General features: G+C 44.8%; 1 protein-coding gene across 1 annotated transcript in view; it reads left to right on the forward strand.

Annotated features, from left to right (window-relative positions):
• Nucleotides 1–474: 474 nt before the first annotated feature.
• Nucleotides 475–21,601, forward strand: part of NUB1 (negative regulator of ubiquitin like proteins 1) — a gene marked incomplete at its 5' end in the record, with an annotated part of 29,823 nt that continues 8,696 nt past the window's right edge. Inside the window, 9 exon segments of the mRNA XM_079786348.1 lie at nt 475–511; nt 514–544; nt 4,340–4,457; nt 6,880–7,047; nt 7,388–7,446; nt 8,724–8,794; nt 13,973–14,155; nt 14,484–14,572; nt 17,875–17,981. Of these exon segments, the coding sequence (XP_079642474.1) occupies nt 475–511; nt 514–544; nt 4,340–4,457; nt 6,880–7,047; nt 7,388–7,446; nt 8,724–8,794; nt 13,973–14,155; nt 14,484–14,572; nt 17,875–17,981 (863 nt within the window).

A 21,601-nucleotide genomic window follows, 5' to 3' on the forward strand; every position in this document is an offset into this window, starting at 1 on the left:
AGGACGGGCGAGGGGGCGGCACCCGGCTGCAGGAGGTCCAGACCTCTCTCCGGGTCTTCCTGCCAGGCACTCTGGCCTCTTTCAAGGCTTTTGGAAAAATGAAGCCAGACTCAATTTCCTCTGAAGTCGGACAAACTGGGTCGCGCCCATGGTTCCCCCTCAGTTCCCAGGGCGCGGTCCTGGGTCTCCACCGCCTCGCGCTAGGCCAGGTTCACGCTCTGGCCCCGCCCCCAGCACAGCCAGGTCCCGCCCCATCTTTGCTCCGGCCCCGCCCCCAGCACAGCCAGGTCCCGCCCCATCTTTGCTCCGGCCCCGCCCCCCGCAGCCTCCTCGCCAGTCCGCCTTCTCCCTGCCTAAGGCCCGCCCCGTCTAGCCCCGCCCACAACCTTCCTTTCTGGCCTCGCGAGGGCGGGGCGGGGCGGGACGGGCAGCGGCGGCGACTGCGGCGGAGGGGCGTGGCCGGGCTCACCCGGAATGAAAACCAACGGCGGCCGCTGCCGCATCCGGGCACTCCGCAGGTCCTGGTGGCGCAGCGGTGGCGTAGGTAAGGAGACAGCGGCCGAGCTTCCCGCCCTGGACCGGGGGCTCAGCGCCGCCGCCCGGTGCCCCTCGTCCCCGGCGCGACCCCGACGCCTTCCCGCCCGCGGCGGGCGCTGGGCGTCCTGCGTGGAGGCCGGGACCGGGACCGGGGCTGCGGCTCGGGCGTCTGGACGCCCCCGCCGTTCGCGGGCCCTAGGTTTGCGCTGCGCTGGGCTGAGCTGGGCGAGGGTGGTGGGGTATTTCCAAAAGACCGAGTGCAGTTTGGGAGGGAGACAGAGTGTGTGCATCAACACTAATTAGCCAAACCAGCGTGAATCCGAGCGCTGGTGTTTCACATATGCCATTGCGATTTATTTGCAATCAAAGCCAGATTTTCTTTGCTATTTAATGGGAGAACACGGTTGATTTTCTCCAGCCTTGACGATCTGATTCAGTATTTCTCACTTCCTTCACTTCCTCTTATTTTTAAATACAGGAACTTTTAATTTTCCATATATATATATATATATATATATATATATATATATATATTTGAGAAGCTCTGGGTAAAGGTTGCGTAGATCAGTCTGTTGCAAAAGCGAAAGTGAAAAATTTAAGGAGTGGTTGATAACGTTTCACTTTCAGTTTGGAGCAGCAAATGGATTTCTGCTTTGGGGGCTATAATGGGGAACACTGTTTGGCACCCACAATACTTTCAGTTCTCCAGTTCAAAGGGAAAACGGATGTTTTAAGTCTTTTTTCCTTTGGGTTTGATTTGAAATCTGTATCCTCGCTTTTTCTGTTGTCTGTAACTGAAGTTTTGTTAAGTTTCACAACAGTGGTTTCATCTTCCTCTCAACATTGAGTGGGGCAGTGTAGACCCACCTCCTTGCTGTTCATTTGCTCGTGGGTGGAGTGCGGGGCACCCACCGGGTGTATGAGACCCTTTGGTCAGGTAATGGCAGAGAGCTGTGCGTTCAACCTTCTAAATATTTTATTCAGAATTTCTGAAATTTTATGAGTCGGGAACTAGCTTTTGTGTAGTGGTCATGTAAGTTGTTTGTAAAGCGAATACACGTCGCACTACTCTGTGCTTTTACTGTGTGAGAAGCAGTTAGGTCACCAACCCCCTCCTAATGTGTTTGTTCCTTCCTCCCCTTCCTCCTCCCTGTCCTGATTACCCCCTTTCTTCCTCCAAACTGATATAAAATAGAATAGATTTGGAGTTTCTTCTAAAATTCTTGTTTATGGGATACACTGAAGGTATCACACTTGATTTAAAAATCAGGTGAATTGGGGCCCTGGCTGGTGTGGCTCAGTTAATTGGAGCGTCGCCTGGTACACCAAAAGGGGGCAGGTTCGATTCCAGTCAGGGCATACACCTAGCTTTCAGGTTTCATCCTCAGTCAGGGTGAATAGGGGAGGCAACCTATTGATGTCTCTCTCTCTCTCTCTCTCTCTCTCTCTCTCTCTCGTTCTCTCCCTCCCTCTCTAAAATTTGTAATCCTCACCTGAGGATTTGTTTTACTTTCTAAAAACCTGAGCCACATTGGCCAGGGCTGATTTTTTAGCATCATCCTATGCATTGAGAAGTTGCTGGTTCCATTCCTGGTCAAGGCACATGTCTGGTTGCAGGCTGATTCCCAGTGTAGGGGCGATTGTAGGGGGCAGCCAATTGATGTTTCACTCTGACATTGACATTTCTCTCTTCTCCCTCTCTCTCTAAAAATCAATAAACTGTTCTTTAAAAAAATCAGATGAATTGGGTTTTGGGACTGTGACTGTGGAATACAGGTCCTGAATAGAAAAGTTACTTATCTAGGTTACATTAACTCCTATTTTTCCTTTTTTATCCTTACCCGAGGATATTTTTTCCATTGATTTTTAGAGAGAGTGGAAGAGAGAGAGAGAGAGAAAAACATCAATTGGTTGCCTCCCACACATACCCCAACCAGACCAGGGATCGAACCTGCAACTGAAGTATGTGCCCTTGAGCAGGAATCAAACCCGAGACCCTTTGGTCTGAGGGTCGACACACTAACCACTGAGCAAAACTGACCAAGGCTAACTCCAATTTTTTTTGCTCTCTAGAACTTATCTTCATCCTCAGTACCTAATAACTTTTTCTTTTTTTGTTTTGTTTGTTAATCCTCACCTGAGGATATTTCTCCATTGATTTTTAGAGAGAGTGGAAGGGAGGGGGAGAGAAACATCGATGTGAGAGAGACACATCCATTGGCTGCCTCCCACATGCATGGCAACCGGGGCTGGGGATTGAGCCTGCAACCGAGATATGTGCCCTTGACCGGAATTGAACCCGGGACCCTTCAGTCTGTGGGCCGATGCTCTATCCACTGAGCCAAACAGGCTAGGGCCCTAATAACTTTGTTTAAAAAAATTTTTTTATTGATTGATTTTAGAGAGAGGAAGGGAAAGAGAAACATTCATTTGTTGTTCCACTTATTTAAGCATTCATTGGTTGCTTTTGACCAGAGATAGAATCCACAGCCTTGGCGTATGGGGACAACGCTCTAACCAACTGAGCTACCCAGCAGGGCAGGACCTAATAACTTTCTACTTTTTTTTACTGCTTGTCTGATTTGGCTGCACTATCCCTTCCAGCTGTTCCCTGACCCTGGCAGCCTCGCCCAACCCTTTGACCACTCTGCTACTGAAGTCCCAGTAGCCAGCTCCTTACTTGCAGGTGCTTCTTGGGAGAGAGCAGTTACGTACATCGGGCAGAGAAGCAGCAGGAGACTTTGAGACAGAATGCAGAGTCCAGCGTTGGAGGCAGAAGTCCCAGTGCTAGTGATGGTGCTGGCTAATTTTGTGACCTTAGCTGGGTTATTTTACCAACCTGGGGCCTGGGTTTTCTCAGCTGTAAATGATGGTTCAAGCAGTTGGTGTTAAAGATGTAGGTCTGCTGTTGTGTTATTGTCACAAAGTATCATGCAATACTTTTCCAGTATTGTAAGTACTGAATTTTAAAAATTCAGATACAAAGAATATGTATTATTGATAGTTCACATAAAGTTTTTCTTTATGCTTATCTACCAGAGTAGTTGGTATTTGTTTCATGTTAAACTAGCCAAAATACAAGAGACTTTATAAGCTCAGGGTTGAGTTTCTTAGAAAAGTTCACTACTTTAGGGATTCATCTTTCTCTTATTTTATCTTTTTACTTAGCTTAGAGAATAATAGGTTAACAAATAAAAAGGTGTAATAAACCTTGCTACATATTGGCAACTTTGAAATACATATTTAATGTAATGTATAATTGACTATATAAGAAATACACACTGAGTGGCCAGATTATTATGATCTCTGAACACATAATCTGGCCACTCAGTGTGTGTGTATGTGTGTGTGTGTGTGTGTATGTATGTGTATATATATATATATATATATATATATCAGAGGCCCAGTGCATGAATTCGTGCATGGGTGGGGTCCAGCCAGCCTGGCCAGGGGAGTGGACATGGGCAGTTGGCCAGCCTGCCTGCTGGTCGAACTCCTGGTCGAGGGGACAATTTGCATATTAGCCTTTTATTATATAGGATATACACTGAGTGGCCAGATTATATGCGTTCAGAGATCATCATAATCTGGCCACACAGTGTATATCCCAATATATATAAGTATGTATATTTTAGAGAAGTCTGGAGCTAGTTAAAACCTAACCTACAAATAATTTAGATTAAACTGGAGTGGGAAGAGTGAAGGAGCTCTGCTTATGCTATAAAACACATCAGCATGGAGGTAGTTATAAAGCACCTTGAGATGTGTGGGGGTATCATTGCTGTACTGTTTTGCTTTCAAGGATGGCGCAAAAGAAATATCTCCAAGCAAAATTGACCCAGTTTTTAAGGGAAGACAGAATTCAACTTTGGAAACCTCCATATACAGATGAAAACAAAGAAGTTGGTTTGGCGTTGAAGGTATTTTTCTTTTAAGACATAGATAATTAGCAGTGTCTCCTTGGTGTCTACGTAAGAATGTCCAAACCTGTAGAAATTTGTACACGTTATTAGAGTTTTTATTTGAACCAAACAGAGGACAAACCTGGAAGCAAGATCTTAACAGACTGAGAAAAATGCTTCCCAGAATGACAGTTTGCAGTTTCTTATATACGTTTGGAATTAAGAAGGGAATTTAAGGGAGATTACATGAAATCAAGGGAGAAAGCAAGGTGGGGGATGAGATTATTTTATTTTAAAATATATTTTTATTGATTTCAGAGAAGAAGGGAGAGGGAGAGATAGAAACATCAATGAAGAGAGAGAATCATTGATTGGCTGCCTCCCGCTTGCCCCTACTGGGGATCGAGCCTGCAACCTGGGCATGTGCCCTCTTGGATCATAGGTCGATGCTCAACCCTGAGCCACACCAGCCAGGCCATATACTTTTTTTAATACCTTCACAGCATTATCTAAAGTTATTAATCTGGAGACTACCTTTGACCTGCTAGTGTGGCAGTACCGGTGCCAGTGAGTGAGTGTTACATGTGCAGGGTGAGTGTCTTGGGTGGGGCTCAGCCCCCCTAGTTAACATGGTCTGCTAGGAAACAATTGCTCCCCTCTCCTGACTTTTTTTACACTATGGCTCTGTTCATTTTCCCAAACTACCATATTTTTCTAATAGTTATGCCTCAGTTTTTCATGGCATCAGAAATGGCCTTATTCGATACAAGTGAAATTTCTAGAAATTGAAAATTTTCTGCTTTTTTGAGCAGAGAAAAATGTTAATAATTTTTTTATAGAAATCTATTGGAATATCCTAGCACACACTTTTCTGCTTTCTCAGTCTGGAGTATCTTGAGATCAATGATGTAACATTTATCAGGGATGAAGGATGGTCATGAGGGCGTCAGATTGTCCTTGTTGTGACACAGTGATGCACTTGGAAAGTGACAGCTGTAACAGGGTCTTAAGAATTTTCCTGTCTCCTGTCCCTGACAGGCCTCACTTTTTACTTTTTGCAACCATCTTCTGACTTTTCTGAATTTGCTTATTATTATCTCTTGGCTCAGAAGTTAGGTGTGGCATGATAAGAAAGCTATTTGGTTCCTGGCACAGAACTCCTAAAACCCTGGGCGATAGGAGTATCTTTTGTTCTAACTAGGCAGCTCTTGGCAACAGCTTCAGGATGGGGCTGGTCACCAAAAGTCCAAACTGATTAGAGGCTTGGGATTCAGCGAGGGCTGGAGTTAATCACCTGTGGCCAGTGATTTAATCAGTCATGCCCACATAATGGAACCTCCATAAAAACCCTTAAGTGGTGGGTTTTGGGGAGCTTCCAGATGGCAAACATGTCCATGTGCTGAACCTCAGGCCCTTTCAGACTCCACCTGTTTCCCTCTTTATCTGGGTGTTCATTTGTACCCTTTAAAATAAACCATAATAGGAAGTGGAGCATTTTCTTGAGTTCTGTCGAATAAGTCTAGCAAATTATTATTTTACAAGTAGTATCAGTGATTCAGAATTTTCTGTTAAGAAAGTTATTTATGTTTACCCTGACTTGTTCTCACAAGTTAGAAAACTTACAATGTTTTCTCTCCTTTGTTTTTTCCCCCTCCAGTGTAGTTGATTAGTTCATTCTTTCTTTTTAAAAAATTTTATTTGTTGATTGATTTTAGAGAGAGAGGAAGGGAGAGAGAGAGAGACATTGATTTATTGTCCCCCTTATTTAATGGATTTATTGATTGCTTCTTGTATGTGCCCTGACTGAGAATTAAACCCGAAACCTTGGCGTATCTAGGACAACGCTCTAACCAACTGAGCTACCTAGCCAAGGCATGTCTTAAAATAATTTTTATGTATTACAGTCACATAAGTTATAGTCCACTTGTCTTTTCTCCCTAGAATAATCTCAATTATTTTCACTTTTTTCTTGGGTCTGTTTTCCTATCCTTTATTTGTTTCTATACCTTGCAAGATATCAGGCCTGGCCAGTTTTGCTCATTGGTTAAGAGTGTCGGCCAGAGAATTGACGGGTCAAGGATTCGATTCCTGGTCAAGGGTTTGTATCTCAGTTGCAGGTTCAACCCCCAGCCCTGGTCAGGGTGAGAGGGGAGACAACCAATAGATGTTTCTCTCTCTCTCTCTCTCTCTCTCTCTCCCCCCCCCCCCACCCCGTACCCCCACCCCTTTCCACTTTCTCTAAAAATCAATGGAAAAATATCCTCACTCCGTGGGTGAGGGGGGGGGAAAAGATATCAGGCCAGCCTGGATTTCGCTATAATATGACCACCACTCATCAGAGATTTTTGCCTTGGTGTCATGCATGTGTTATTCTGTATTTTGACCTCCATCTTATTTTGGGTTGGTACTATGTTGATCTGTGTTTTCTGGTTTTTCTTAGGACCTTGCTAAGAAGTACTCTGACAAGCTAGAATGTTGTGAAAATGAAGTAGAGAAGATAATAGAAGAAATACGTTGCAAAGCAATCGAGCGTGGCACAGGAAATGAAAATTATAAGACAACAGGAATTGCTACAATTGAGGTATTTTTACCTCCACGACTAAGAAAAGTGAGTAATTTTCTCAAGTTTATGTAGGTAGTAATGCCTAGTTAACTCAGTGAGGTGATCAAATAAATTATGATATATTTTTTAAAAAGCTATAATCCAGCCCTGGCCAGTGTGGCTCAGTTGGTTGGGCATCATCCTGTGCACTGAAAGGTTGCCAGTTCCATTCCCGGTCAGGGCACACGCCCAGGTTGTAGGCTAGAAATTGATTGATGTTTCTTTTTTACATTGATGTTTCTCTCTATATATCTATCTCCCTAAAATAATAATAATAATAATAATAATAATAATAATAAAGAAAGCTATAATCCAAAGTTATTTTATTTGTCTGATTTTTAAATAGGATAGGAAGAACCTCTTAGAAACTCGATTGCACATCACCGGCAGAGAATTGAGAGCTAAGTAAGTATCCGTGTGCCTGGTGCCCCCAAACCTTTTAAGTGGGGTCATTTGATTCTGGTGGCAGCCTGGAAGAGAGAAAGGGCAGGTGTTAGTCTCCGCACTTTATGGAAGGGAAAATTAAGGCTTTGAGGCTGCAGTACTTACTCAGGCTCACACTGGTAGTGAAGGACAAATGAGAGCTCAACTCCCATCACTCTTCTTCATTTCCTGGTAAACTTGAGATCAGGTGGGAACTTCGGGTTCACCACCTAACAAGCACCTGATGCACGTATGACTCATGAATGAATACTATATAAATAGGAGACAGCTGGGGGTCACCAGGTCCTTAGCTTTGAATTTTATTTCTTGCTAGAGGCCTGGTGCACGAAATGCATGCACTGGTGGTGGTGGGGAACGACAGGAGTGTCCCTCAGCCCGGCCTGTGCCCTCTCGCAGTCCAGGACCCCTTGCTCCTTACCGCCTTCCTGCTCGCTGCTCCTTAGCACTGCCGCGGAGGTGAGAGAGGCTCCCGCCACTGCCGCCGCTGCACTCGCCAGCCATGAGCCTGGCTTCTAGCTGAGCAGCCCTCCCCCTGTGGGAGCACACTGACCACCAGGGGGCAGCTCCTGCATTGAGCATCTGCCCCTGATGGTCAGTGCACATCATAGTGACCGGTCATTCTGGTTGTTCCGCCATAATGGTCGCTTAGGCTTTTATTATATAGATTGCCCTGATAACTTGCTGAGCCATTCAGCAAAGTGTTTTAGCCTATTTCAGACTGTTGGCCCATCTGTAGAAAGAAAAAAGTACCTGCCTGTCACCTACTAGTGAAATTCTAACTTTAGAGACCTGGTCAGTTGTTTCACTCACTGGTGAGCATCTCCAGGGTTAGCCAGCCCATATTTCTGAAGCTGATTTTTCTCATTTTCTTCTTTGGTCTGCAAAGGGCTGTTAGGGATGGATTCAGGATTGTGTGGAAGAGCCCCCTATTATGGGCTCCTCCAGGGGGCTGCAGAAGGTACAGAGAATGGATCTTCTCCTGACGGGCAGCTAGGGCCCTGCTGTTTAAATGGCTGTCCTGCACCAGTGTCTCCACTTCATGAGGAAACAAGTCGTTAAATAGCTAGTTTTAAAAAGGACATTGTCTCTTGCATATTATGAAGTGATGTTTGTGAGTCAGTAAATTGAAATACTGGGTGTTTCTGAGTAAAATGTATAAAATAGCTAATCATGGTTAAACTATTTAATGGAAAATAACAAATTTGATTATCTACAGTTTTCACTTGTTTATTTTACAGAATAGCTGAAACCTTTGGATTTCAAGAAAATTATATCAAAATTGTCATAAATAAGAAGCAACTTCAGCTAGGTATGTTTTGGCAAAGTATGCAGAATTTAAAAATAAAGTTAATATAGAAATAATGGTTTTGCATCTTTTTTTCTCTTCCCCTATTCATAAATGTCTAGTGGTTTTATTGCATATATAATCCAAAACCAATTATTTTAGAGTTTACTAAAATAAAAAGTAAAGCAGCAAGCAGCTTTTCTAATATTCATTGTCTATTCTGTGCTAGTGGGGAAGAAAGACATTCACTATTATAATGCTTGCTTGGTGGTGATTAACTCATTTAACCTTTTTTTTTTGACTGGGAAGCTCTTCATTTCACCATCTATTTTGAATGATAGCCTTGCTGGATATAGTAATATTGGTTTCAGATCATTGCTTTTCATTACCTTGAATATTTCATACCATTCCCTTCTGGCCTGTAGAGTTTCTGATGAAAAATCAGCTGACAGCCTTATGGTAGCTCCTTTGTAGGTAACAAATTGCTTTTCTCTTGCTGCCTTTAAGATTCTTTTATCTTTAATTTTTTGCATTTTAATTATGATGTGTCTGGGCATGGGCATTTTTGAGTGCTTGCTTGGGATTCTCTGTGCCTCCTGGACTTGTGTGACTTTTTCCTTCACCAGATTAGAGAAATTTTCTTCCATGATTTCTTCAAACATGTTTTCTATCCCTTGCTCACTTTCTTCATGTTCTGGCATTCCTATGATGCAAACATTGTTACATTTCCTGTTGTCCCACAGCTCCCTTAAGCTGTCTTCCTGTTGTTTAATTATTTTTTCTTTTTGGTTCTCTGATTGAGTGCTTTTTTTCCTACCCTGTCTTCTAATCCACTGATCCAGTCCTCAGCTTCCCCTAATCTGCTGTGTATTCCTTCCACTGTGTTCTTTATTAGTGCCATGTCATTCTTCATCGTTACTGAAAGGTTCAGAGTGGGTTGGGGTCGCACACCTATGACATGAAGTCATAATGTATCAAAAGAGATTTTTATTTTAGGCACCTGGGTGCAGGTGGGCGGAGACCAAGAAAGGCATCAGTGAAGAGAGCAGGGAGAAATAGGTTTTTATTAATTTTTGTTGGCTGTAAGCAGCTCTGCTGATGTAAGGGTCTAGTCCAGTGGTCGGCAAACTGCGGCTTGCGAGCCACATGCAACTCGCGAGCCTCGGTTTGCTGTTCTGTTGACTAATGAGTTTGCCAACCACTGGGATAGGGGCTTAATCACAAGGAACAACAACAGCCTGTAATTATTGGAATCGAGAGTCTAGGTCAGTGGTTGGCAAACTCATTAGTCAACAGAGCCGCAGTTTGCCAACCACTGGTCTAGTCCATCCTTGGTTCCTCCCAGCATCAGATGGCTAGTAGTTATCTGGGCTATGCAGTGCTCAAGGTTGCAAGCTTTCTACAAGATATCTGCTAAGCACAATACGTTTTTCTCTGCCCTGTTTTATTCTCTTTAACACTTTGAGTTTCTATGTCTTCTCATGCTGTTGAGCATCTTTGCAATCATTCTGAACTCTATGTCTGATAAATTTCTTATCTCCATTTCATTTATCTCTTCTTCTGGAGAATTGTCTTGTTTCATTTTGGGCTTGGTTTTTATCTCCCCATTTGGGCTGCCTGTTTGGGTTTGTAGCTATATATTAGAATGATCTGCTATGTCTCCCAATCGCTAGTGCTTGACAGTGTCAGGCCCTGAATTCCCTGTTTGGAGCTATCAGCAAACCACAGCTTGTGGCTCCCTCCGCTGAGGCTAGGTGCCTTTGGAAAGGACCAGGATGTGTATACAGAGTCTGCTTTTCCTAGCCCTGGGCCCTGGCTTAGATCAGGCAAAGACTCAAAGCCTCCAGAGACATGCCTCTGCCTGCAATCTGATTGTATTCAGTCTTGATTAGCCTCAGGCTATGGACCACAGGGTCGGGCAACAGGTTTTCCAACAGGGTGGGGCAATTTCTTCTGCCTTCAGGCTGATAGTTATTCTTAATCTTTTAATGCAGTGGTCACCAACCGGTGGTTCTCGGACCACTGGTGGTCCGTGAGGTCTGAAAGGTTGGCGACTGCTGTTTTAATGGGCACCAGAGAAAGATGTCCTCTGCAGCCTGAGGGAATGACTCAGCATAGTAAACCAGGGTGTTTGCCTTTCAAGTTCTAACTCCAGAGCCACCCAAATCTGATTTCTGCTCACACAATTCCAGTCCACTCTGCCTTCCCTCTGCTGGAGCCCTAGGTGAGTGGCTGCACACGAAATTTTGTGCGCTGGCCCTTTAAGAGGGTGCCTGCATTTCCAGCCATCTCTCCCTTGCAGACAGCAACCCTGCTGCTTTTCACAGCTAGATGTTATGTGGGCACCTTTCTCAGTTCTGGTGCTCTGGGCTGAGGATCCCAGCTTGGGGTTACACCCCAGAGTTCTCAGTAGGAACCTCCCACAGCTGACATATTCCTCCTGTTGACTGTGAGAGGCCGGCCAGCCCTTTCGCACCTCCACCCTTCCTACCAGTGTCTCTGAGGTCTCCACTTTACATACTTGGTTATCAGGGTTCTCTCCAGCTAGTCTTTAGTTGGTTATTCAGGATGTTTCTCTGTATTTTAGTTGTAGTTCCAGTTTGGTCTTGGGAGCATGTCAGTGTAGCTTCCAATTATTCTGCTGCCATTTTTAATCTCCCTACTGTGGTTTTATTATAGTTTTAAAACCTATTAAAACAAGTCCCCTCTTGGCCCTAACCAGTTTGGCTCAGTGGATAGAGAATCGGCCTGTGGACTGAAAGGTCCCAGGTTCGATTCTGGTCAAGGGCATGTACCTTGGTTGCGGGCACATCCCCAGTAGGAGGTGTGCAGGAGGCAGCTGATTGATGTTTCTCATCGATGTTTCTAACTCTCTCTCTCTCTCCTTTCCTCTCTGTAAAAAATCAATAAAATATATTTTAAAAAAAGATGAAATCATAGCAGAACTAGGATAAATTATAAGTGAATTAAAAAAAACAAGCCCGCTAAAAAAAAAAAAAAAAAAAAGCCCTGGCTGGTTTGGCTCAGTGGATAGAGCATCAGCCTGCGGACTGAAGGGTCCCAGGTTCGATTCCAGTCAAGGGCATGTACCTTGGTTGCATGCACATCCTCAGTGGGAGGTGTGCAGGAGGCAGCTGATCAATGTTTCTCTCTCATCGATGTTTCTAACTATCCCTCTCCCTTCCTCTCTGTAAAAAATAAATAAAATATATTTTTTTAAAAAACAACAAACAAAAAAAAACAAGCCCCCTCTTGGTTCCTTACCAATGTGACTTGGCCATCAGTAGATCTTTATGTCAAGTTTCTTTAAACTATATATATATGCTGGAGGCCCAGTGCACAGAGTTGTGCACTGGTGGGGTCCCTTGGCCTGGCCTGCGGGGATCAGTGGACCTCCACACTGCCACAGCCCGGCCTTACCCGCCAGCTCGTCAGGCTCCAGCCCGCTGTCCGTGTCGATCCCACGCAGCACGAAGTAGCGCGGGAAGCAGCAGGTGGCTGGGGAGGTACCCAAGCCTGGGCTGGGTGACATGCCGCTCTCGCTCATCCCGGCCCTGCTGCGCCTGCCGCCACCATTGCTCAAATGCACAGGGGGAGTGTCCGTGGGAGAGGCTTGTGCCGCCGCAGCTGCGCTTGCCAGCTGTGAGCCCAGTATCTGGCGCCCGTCTCAGCTGAGTGGTGCTCCCGCTGAGGGAGCACGCTGACCACCAGGGGCAGCTCCTGTATTGAGCGTCTGCCTCCTGATGGTCAGTGCGTGTCATAGCTACTGTCTGGTCATCCAGTTGCTTAGGCTTTTATATATATAGACTAGGGGCCCGGTGCATGAATTCGTGCACGGGTGGGGTCTGGCTGGCCTGCCCCGATGAGTCCCATCGGGCCAGAGGGGCGGGCAGTTGGCCCTGCCCCTGATTGGGGTGTTGGAGGCTAATCGGGGGCCAGGCCGATCAGGGCCCAGATCACGCTGGTTGGCTGCCGCATTGCACATCATAGCCACTGGTCGGTCGTTCTGGTTGTTCCGCCATTCCAGTTGCTGGGCTTTTATATATATAGATAGCCCTAGCTGGTTTGGCTCAGTGGATAGAGTGTCAGCCTGTGGACTAAAGGGTCCCAGGTTTGATTCTGGTCAAGGGTGCATGCCCGGGCTGCAGGCTCAACCCCCAGTGCGGGGCATGCAGGAGGCAGCCGATCAGTGATTCTCTCTCATCATTGATGTTTCTATCACTTCCTCTTCCTTCCTCCCTCAAATCAATAAAAATATATTTAAACATGTATATATATACATATATATACATAAATATATGTGTGTGTATAATATATCCAAATAGCATTTTCCAGAACTCTGTTTAGATTTTTTTATATTTGTAGTTCATAATTTTTATTTTAAAATCTGTTTGCATTTGTGTTTACCCTTTCTCATTTTGGTGGTGGTTTATTTGTATCTTTGACTTAATTTTTGTTAGGTTTATATATTTGATTATATTTTTTTTATTGATTTCAGAGAGGAAGGGAGAAGGGAGAAAAATAGAAACATCAATGATGAGAGAGAATCATTGATCAGTCACCTCCTACACACCCCACACTGGGGCTCGAGCCTGCAACCCAGGCATGTGCCCTGATGGGGAATCAAACTGTGACCACTGAGCCATTCTGGCTGGGCTTTAATTTTATTCATAGAGCCAGCTTATATATGAGAAAACTGGGTCCTAGAAGATAAGCAGCTTACTCAGGGCCTCCGAGTTAGAAAGTGATAGAACCCAGGGTCTTTGCTCTTAACCTCGACAGTAAATGACTTCTCCCAGTGCACTATTGCACTGTGGCTGCTCCTTCGGTGCTCTGACCTGGGTGGGTTACTTCTCCAACCAGGGGGTAGGAAAATTCGCTGATTACATTTTCTCGTTTTCCTGTTCTGTTGCCTAGTGTAGTGCTCTCCCAGTGGTAGTCTGAAATATGTATTGCTTCAGTCTGATCTAATGATGAAAATAAGATTGGAAAGAATGAATTGGCTCCGTTTTCACTGGTCGATTTAGCCACTGGTTAATGGTCATAGAGGCACACAACCAAATTTAAACGTGTCCTCACCATGTGACCTGGCAGTTTGCAAGTGCTAAGGCAGGTTTAAGAATCCTGTTGAGCATGGAGAGAGTGGCCTGTTGCCGAGTACGTGGAAGGGCTTTTTACAGCGTGCATTTCTGATTTTCACAGGGAAAGCACTTGAAGAACAGGGAGTGACCCACAATGTGAAAGCCATGGTGCTGGAACTAAAGCAGTCTGAAGAGGACGCAAGGAAGAACTTCCAGGTCGAAGAAGAAGAGCAAAATGAAGCCGAACTCAAAGAAAAGAGAATTCAGAGGACAAAGAGAGGACTAGAGATACTGGCAGAGAGAGGTACATGGGGCTTTGGGCTTTTCACCTCACTGACTACTTCAAGGTAGCAGCCAGTCCCACCATTGTGGGGACATAGCAGTTCTCAGGGCTTTTCTTCTTCTTTTTAATACTTTTATTTATTCATTCATTTTAAATGTATTTTTATTGATTTCAGAGCGGGAGAGAGAGAGAGAAACATCAATTCAATGCATGGGAAGATGCCCAATCAACTAAGCCACACCGGCCAGTGCTCTCATTGGTTTTCTTCCCAATAGTCTTAACATTTTAAATATAACCGTCATTGCTTTTTAACATTGAATTCATAAAGTTCCCTTTGGCCTTCTTGCAGGTGAGATGGTGGATTCAGAAACCACACCATACTTAGAGATAGCTAACCAGACGGGCAGATCAATTAAAATTCCTCCATCAGAAAGAAAAGTAAGTACTGTAAGAAATTTACGGTCCTAGCTGATTTGGCTCAGTGGATAGAGTTTTGGTTAGGCCTGCGGACTGAAGGGTCCCGGGTTTGATTCTGGTCAAGGGCACATGCCCGGGTTGTGGGCTCGATCCCCAGTAGGGGACATATAGGAGGCATCGGATCAATGATTCTCTCTCATAATTGATGTTTCTATCGCTCTCTCCCTCTCCCTTCCTTTCTGAAATCAATAAAAATATATTTTTCAAAAAATTTATGGCTTGTTTTTGTTTGTTTTTAAGGGGAGTGGAAGAGACAGAGATAGAGGGGAGAGAAAGAGAGAGAAACATTGATATGACAGAGACACATTGATTGATTGCCTCCCACACACGCCTGACCAGGGGTGGGGATCAGACCTGCAACCCAGGTACAGGTCCTTTTTTTGTTATTATATATTTTTATTGATTTCATAGAATTAGGGAGAAGGAAAGAGAGATAGAAACATCAGTGATGAGAGAGAATCATTGATTGGTTACCTCATGCATGCCCCCTACTGGGGATTCTGCCCCAAACCTGGGCACTGGGAATCGAACCCTGACCTCCTGGTTCATAGGTTGACACTCAACCATTGAGCCATACCAGCCAGGCCAGGAAACAAACCCGCAGCTCTCCAGTGCCCAGGCTGACATTCTAACAACTGAGCCATGCTGGCCAGGGCATTTACAGCTTATTCTTGGATTTGCTGTCGGAACCGAGCTGGTTTTCTAGTCATTTTATCTTGGAATGTTGCAAAGGATCAGAAACAGTTTTCTGTCTCCAGCTTATAAACAGAGGATATAACCATACAATGCACAAAGCATATTCACTGTGATTTCCAGGGCAGAGGTACAAAACAGCATTACCTCACTATCCTGTAGCAGTGACTGAACATTCCCGAGTGATGTGAGGCCCTGCCTTCAGTATTGGTGGTTTGGTGGGGTTGATTTTACTAGAGGGCAAGGGATGGATTAGAGTGGGTGGCTGGGGAAACTGTTTGGGGGAAAAATGACAGGTGATTCTGCGGTGTCTCCCCTGTCTTCCCACTCCTCCCGTCCCTGTTCTAGAATTTGGAATAGATAGGAGGGTGGTTTTACCTTTGGACACATCCAAGGGGTTCTGTATGTAGCAGCACTGTACAACCTGGACCCTGAGCTAGGTCTCTAAACTGGAGTCCAGTAACTTCTTACAGCAAAAAAAACTAGTGACTGTGGGTGTAGGTAATTTTGACTTTTCTATCTTTAAAGGACAGTCTTGAGGAAGTTTCACTATATGAATTTTTCTGTTAAAACTAGAGGCCCGTTGCATGAAAATTCATGCACTGGAAGGGGGGTCCCTCAGCCCGGCCTGCCCCCTCTCACAGTCCGGGAGCCCTCGGGTGGGAGGCAACCCGGCGATCAGGGGAAGGCGATGCCCCCATCACACCTCTGCTGCTGCCACTGCCGGCAGCGCAAGCCTCAGCCAGCCCTGGTTACCTGAGCCTCGGGCGGCCCTGGATGGCTGGGCAGCCACCATCCGAGGCTTGCCTGCGCCTTGGGCCGGCCCTGGGCAGCTGGGGGGCTGAGGTGACTAGGGGACTCCGGAGGCAGGTGTGCGGAGCGGCCGGATCCGCCTGCGGGGTGGGCCTGGCCGTGCCGCGCGCCTGCCACCCCGGCAGGGCTGAGGGGATTGGGCGCCGCCATCTTGTGGCTGTGGGCGCCGCCATCTTTGAGGGCATGGCAGTCAATTAGCATATTCCCTCCTTATTGGCTGTGGGCTCTACCATCTTTGTAAGGGTGTGATGGTCAGTTAGCATATTCCCTCTTTATTAGATAGGATTATTGAGGATTAAAATTAAGTTTTAATAAGAGAACTTTATAACTGTCAGTGGATTGGTGCTTGCTTTATTGTTTTTTTATTTCATTTTTAAAAAATATATTTTTATTGATTTCAGCAATGAAGGGAGAGGTCTAGAGAGATAGAAACATCAATGATGAGAGAGAATCATTGATCGACTGCCTCCTGCACACCCCACAAAGGGGTCCAGCTCGCAACCCGGGCATGTGTCCTGACTTGGAATCGAACCATGACCTCCTGGTTCATAGGTTGATACTCAACCACTGAGCCACACTGGCTGGGCTATTGTCTTTTAACTGTTGGAATTATTTGTCCAGTGCTCTCTTATATTAAACTAGTGGCCCAGTGCATGGATTTGTGCACATTGAAAGGAAATTAATTAGAATTCCAGGGCCGGCGCCTTGGCTCGAAGGCTGTCTGCGGAGTGAGTGGGGTCCCTCTGGCAGGTGAGGCCCCTCAGCCTGGCCTGTGGGGATCTGGCTGAAACTGGCTCTCCGACATCCCCCGAGGGGTTCCAGAGTGTGAGTTGCTGTTGTACAGGGTGTGGAATGCAAACGCAAGTGTGCAGTACACCAGATTCTGGGCAACAGTGCCCCAGGAACAACATAACCCATGGCCAAAGGTGGAATCGCATGGCCCGGCAAGGAATAGGGCTCCCTCCCTTCCAGTTTGGGGTGCGTCACCCGAGAACTGCCGCTGCCAAGGCACCGCAGCTCGGCAGCTCCTGCATTGAGTGTCTTCCCCTGGTGGTCAGTGTGCGTCATAGGTACCAGACGGTCGGACGGTCACTTAGCCTTTTACATATATACTAGAGGCCAATGCATGAAATTCGTGAAAGAGTAGGCCTTCCTTCCCCCAACTGCCGGCACCGGCTTCCCTCTGGCACCCGGGACCCGGGCTTTCCTCCGGCCGCTGGCAGGCAGGCACCTGGGACCCGGGCTTCCCTCACAGTCCCGGCTTTGTCCAGAAAGATGTGCGGTCTAATTAGCATATTACACTTTTATTATTATAGAAGATAGATGATGACATCCAGGTCATTTTGGAAAACCTTTGCAAGGTTGAATTACATAAGTAAAATAAAACTTGAATTATATTTTCTTTTAAAAAATATTTTTATTGATTTCAGTGAGGAAGGGAGAGGGGGAGAGAGAGAGAAAAACATCAGAGAGAATCATTGATCGGCTGCCTCCTACATGCCCCTACTGGGGATCGAACCCGCAACTCAGGCATGTGCCCTTGACTGGAATCTAACCCAGGACCCTTCAGTCTGCAGGCCGATGCTCTATCCACTGAGCCAAACCAGCTAGGGCTAATTATATATTTTTAATTTGGGCTTTTAAATTAGTTGTGATCTCTTTTTTAAACTTTGATTTCTTTAGACTTAATATGCTTTTAATATAATGTTTTATTATAGTTTAAAGTGATGTTTTTAAAATCCTCTTTTTTTTCTTAGGCCCTTACGTTAGCTATGGGATATCATGAGAAGGGCCGAGCTTTCCTGAAAAGAAAAGAATACGGAATAGCCTTGCCTTGTCTTCTGGACGCCGACAAATATTTCTGGTAGGCACCTTTGTACTTGGTGAACACGAGGTATAAGGAAGATGGCCCAAAATTATCCGCAGCACCCTCCCAACTTCTGTACGCCTCAGACTTCCGGTTTTCACCCCAGCAATGGTTAATGTGAAAGAGTAGTTATGGTGTAGGCCGATTTGTAAATTCTTTCTTTTCTAAATATTTCTAGTTGATCTCTCTTCCCTGTAAAGAGTGTATAAACATATGCACTTAGGTTTTTACAACAAGCACGTAGGACATCACATTTGTTTTCTGCGAGGTGTTGTCAGCCTGAATGGCCCAGTCTCCAGCCCCCATCAGCTTTCCATCCATTGGCTTTGGTGTAGATGACCATTCCCCAAACCCATTGTTTTTTTGGGATGCAGAAGTGATACCTTTCTACTCCTTCTGCATTTGTTGCTAGAATTCTTCTGAAAAGAAATAGTTTTCCTCATCAGCTGTTTGGTTATGGTGAGGTACTATTAGTACTGAAAGGATAAAATGCTTGTTTTTTTTTTCCTTATTTTCTTGTCCTCCAGAATAAATGAGTGTATTGCTTCTCGGCTTTTTGCCCAAGATCAAGTGCAGAATAAATGAGTGGCTTCCCTAGCATCCTCCAAACGACATTACCAATGAGGTTTTCTCTCTTTCTAAGGATCAGAATGGATTTTAACACATTTGATGTGTTTCACACCTCAGTGTTAAATTGGCCATTTGTGGCCAGCGGGCAGGTCTTGCCTCCTTTTGACCTAATCCTGGTAGTCTCTGGTCTCTGGTGCCCACGGTGTTCCAGAGTCATCGTGGGCATTTCCTGTTCCACACCAGGAGCCAGCAGCTTCCCAGCGACTCCTGTCCTCATAATGGGAAATGGTACTGAGAGACTGTGACCCAGGCAGATGAGACATTTGAAAAATAGATGATGTTTGAAATGATCAAAATGACTTTCGTGTCATTTTCTTTTCGATTTTGATGAATTCCCAAGATATACTGTACACTTCAAGAAGATAAATACAAATGTGTATAGTTTGCCAACTGTATTGGCAGCACCCTTGGGTTTTAAGTGAGTAAATCCCAAATTAAGCAAAAAGGGAGCTTTATTGTCTCAAGTATTTGGGAGGAAGGGCAACACTTGAAGTTGCTAGGACAAGGGCTTGGTGCCGCTAGGCTTTTCTTACTCGCCTCTGTCTGCTGCTTGCTGAGCGACTGTCCCTCCACTGCTGCAGGCAGTGCCGGCTGGAAGTTAGGTCCTTAAAATGCAGGCAAATTTCTCATTTCCTCCCTTCGTTCCTAATTCATTAGGGAAAATTTTGAATGTAAAAAAAAAAATAGGGGCTGGTATAATGAATTCCCGTGTACTCATAATCCAGTTTCAGCAAGCAAGACATGGCTGGTCTTTGTTGGTCTGTATGTGCCTCTCACTCCTCTGACCCTGGGCAAGTCCTCCCAGTGATTCTCAGGTCTTGGGGAGCTCCTGAGCAACAATGACTATTCCTTCAGTTTACAGCAACATGTTCAGTAAGTAGTAGATATAATCCAACAATACCTGTCAGTGTCTTTTAAGTAGAGAATGACTTTTTTCTGAGGATCTGTTTATTAGGCCAGCTTATTAGCATAATTTTTGTGAGTTTCCCCTCTTCATTGAGGAGATCAAATCTAATGCAAGTCGGTCATGTAACTAGGAGAAGTTTCATTTCATTTCATTTCGAACACTTTGTTTCCCCTCTCTTCTCCAAAAGGCTAGAAGTTCTATCAAAACTTGGTCATACACCTTGGGGAGTGTGGTATCAAGAATAGTTTCTTTCCCTACTTAAAATAAGAAATGGGAGTTGTGCTTTTGGCCAAGAGGAAATAACCAGGACTAGATTTACCCTCCCACCTGACATTTACCCTCCCACCTGAATAACCAGGACTAGATTTACCCTCCCACCTGACATATGTTAAATATTTACCCTCCCACCTGACATTTACTTGCTCCTGGAATTGGGCAAAATGTATGAAAACATAGGTTTTCTGCAATTCAGAACAGTGATCCCTGAGGTGGGGAAACAAAGGTGGGAGCCGAGGTGTGGTGGTTCCAGGCTGCTGGGCAGGGAGCAGCCCTATGTGTTCTCCCCGAGTGGAAGATGAGCTGGGAATCAAGGGAGACAGCTTTGTGGAGTCCCGTGCCTGGCCTTCACCACCCTATTGTCTGTGTCCATAGGTAATACATATATGCATGTAAGATCTTTGGCTAATCTCTTCCCATACCTCTCTACTCCCCTCTGAGATTCGTCATTCTGTTTCATGTTTCCATGCCTCTGGTTCTATTTTATTCACCAGTTTATTTTCTTCATTAGGTGTCTTGTTCATTTATTTTGGTTTATAGATTCAGTTGTTGATAGATATGTATTTAGTGCTATTTTAATGTTGTTCTTCCACTTTCTCCTCCTCCTCTTCCTCTTCTTAAAGACTACTACCCTTCAACATTTCATGTAACACTGGTTTGGTGCTGATGAACTCCTTTAACTTTTTCTTGTCTGTAAAGCACTTTATCTGACCTTCAATTCTAAATGAGAGCTTTGCTGGCTAGAGTAATCTTGGTTGTAGGTCCTTGCTATTCATCACTTTGAATATTTCTTGCCACTCCTTCTTGTCTGCAAAGTTTCTGTTGAGAAATCAGCTGACAGCTGTGTGGATGTACCCTTGTAGGTAAATAACTGCTATTCTCTTGCTGCTTTTAAGACTCTCTTTGTCTTGCCCATCCAGCATGGCTCAGTGGTTGAGCATAGACCTAAGAACCAGGAGGTCTGGGTTTGATTCCCGGTTGGGGCACATGCCTGGGTTGCAGGCTCGATCCTCAGTGTGGGGTGTGCAGGAGGCAGCCAATCAATGATTCTCATTATTGATGTTTCTATCTCTCTATACCTCTCCCTTCCTCTCTGAAATCAATAAAAATATATTTAAAAAACAAAAAATTCTCTTTGTCTTTAACCCTTGGCATTTCAATTTTGATGTGCCTTGGTGTGGGCCTCTTTGGCTTCCTCTTGTTTGGGGGTCTGTGCACTTCCTGGACTTGTAAGTCTATTTCTTTCACCAGGTGGGGGAACTTTTCTGTCATTATTTCTTCAAGTAGGTTTTCAGTATCTTGCTCTCTCTTCTCCTTCTGACACCCCATAATGAGAATGTTGGTATGCTTGAAGTTGTCCCAGAGGCTCCTTACACCATCTTCATATTTTTTTTACTCTTTTTTTTCTTTTTGCTTTTCTAATTGGGTGTTTTTGTTTCCTCATATTCCAAATCATTGATTTGATTCTTGGGATCCTCTACTCTACTGTTGAAACCCTGTAAATTATTCTTTATTTCAGTTAGTGTCTGTTTAATTTCTGACTGGTCCTTTTTTATGTCTTTGACATTCTCGCTTAGATCCTTGAAAGTCTCACTAAGTCCCTTGAAGCTCTCATTAAGATCCTTGAGTAACCTTATAACCATGGTTTTGAATTCTGTATCCAGTTTGCTTGCTTCCATTTCTTTCATTTGTGACATGTTTCTTTGTCTCTGCATTTTGGCTGCTTCCCTGTGTTTGTTTCTGTGTATTAGGTAGATCTGCTATGTCTCCTGGAATTGGTAGAGTGACCTTGTGTAGTAGGGGT

This window comes from Cnephaeus nilssonii, assembly GCF_951640355.1.
Source record: "Cnephaeus nilssonii genome assembly, chromosome: 12".
In the NCBI taxonomy this organism is placed as follows: Eukaryota; Metazoa; Chordata; class Mammalia; order Chiroptera; family Vespertilionidae; genus Cnephaeus; species Cnephaeus nilssonii.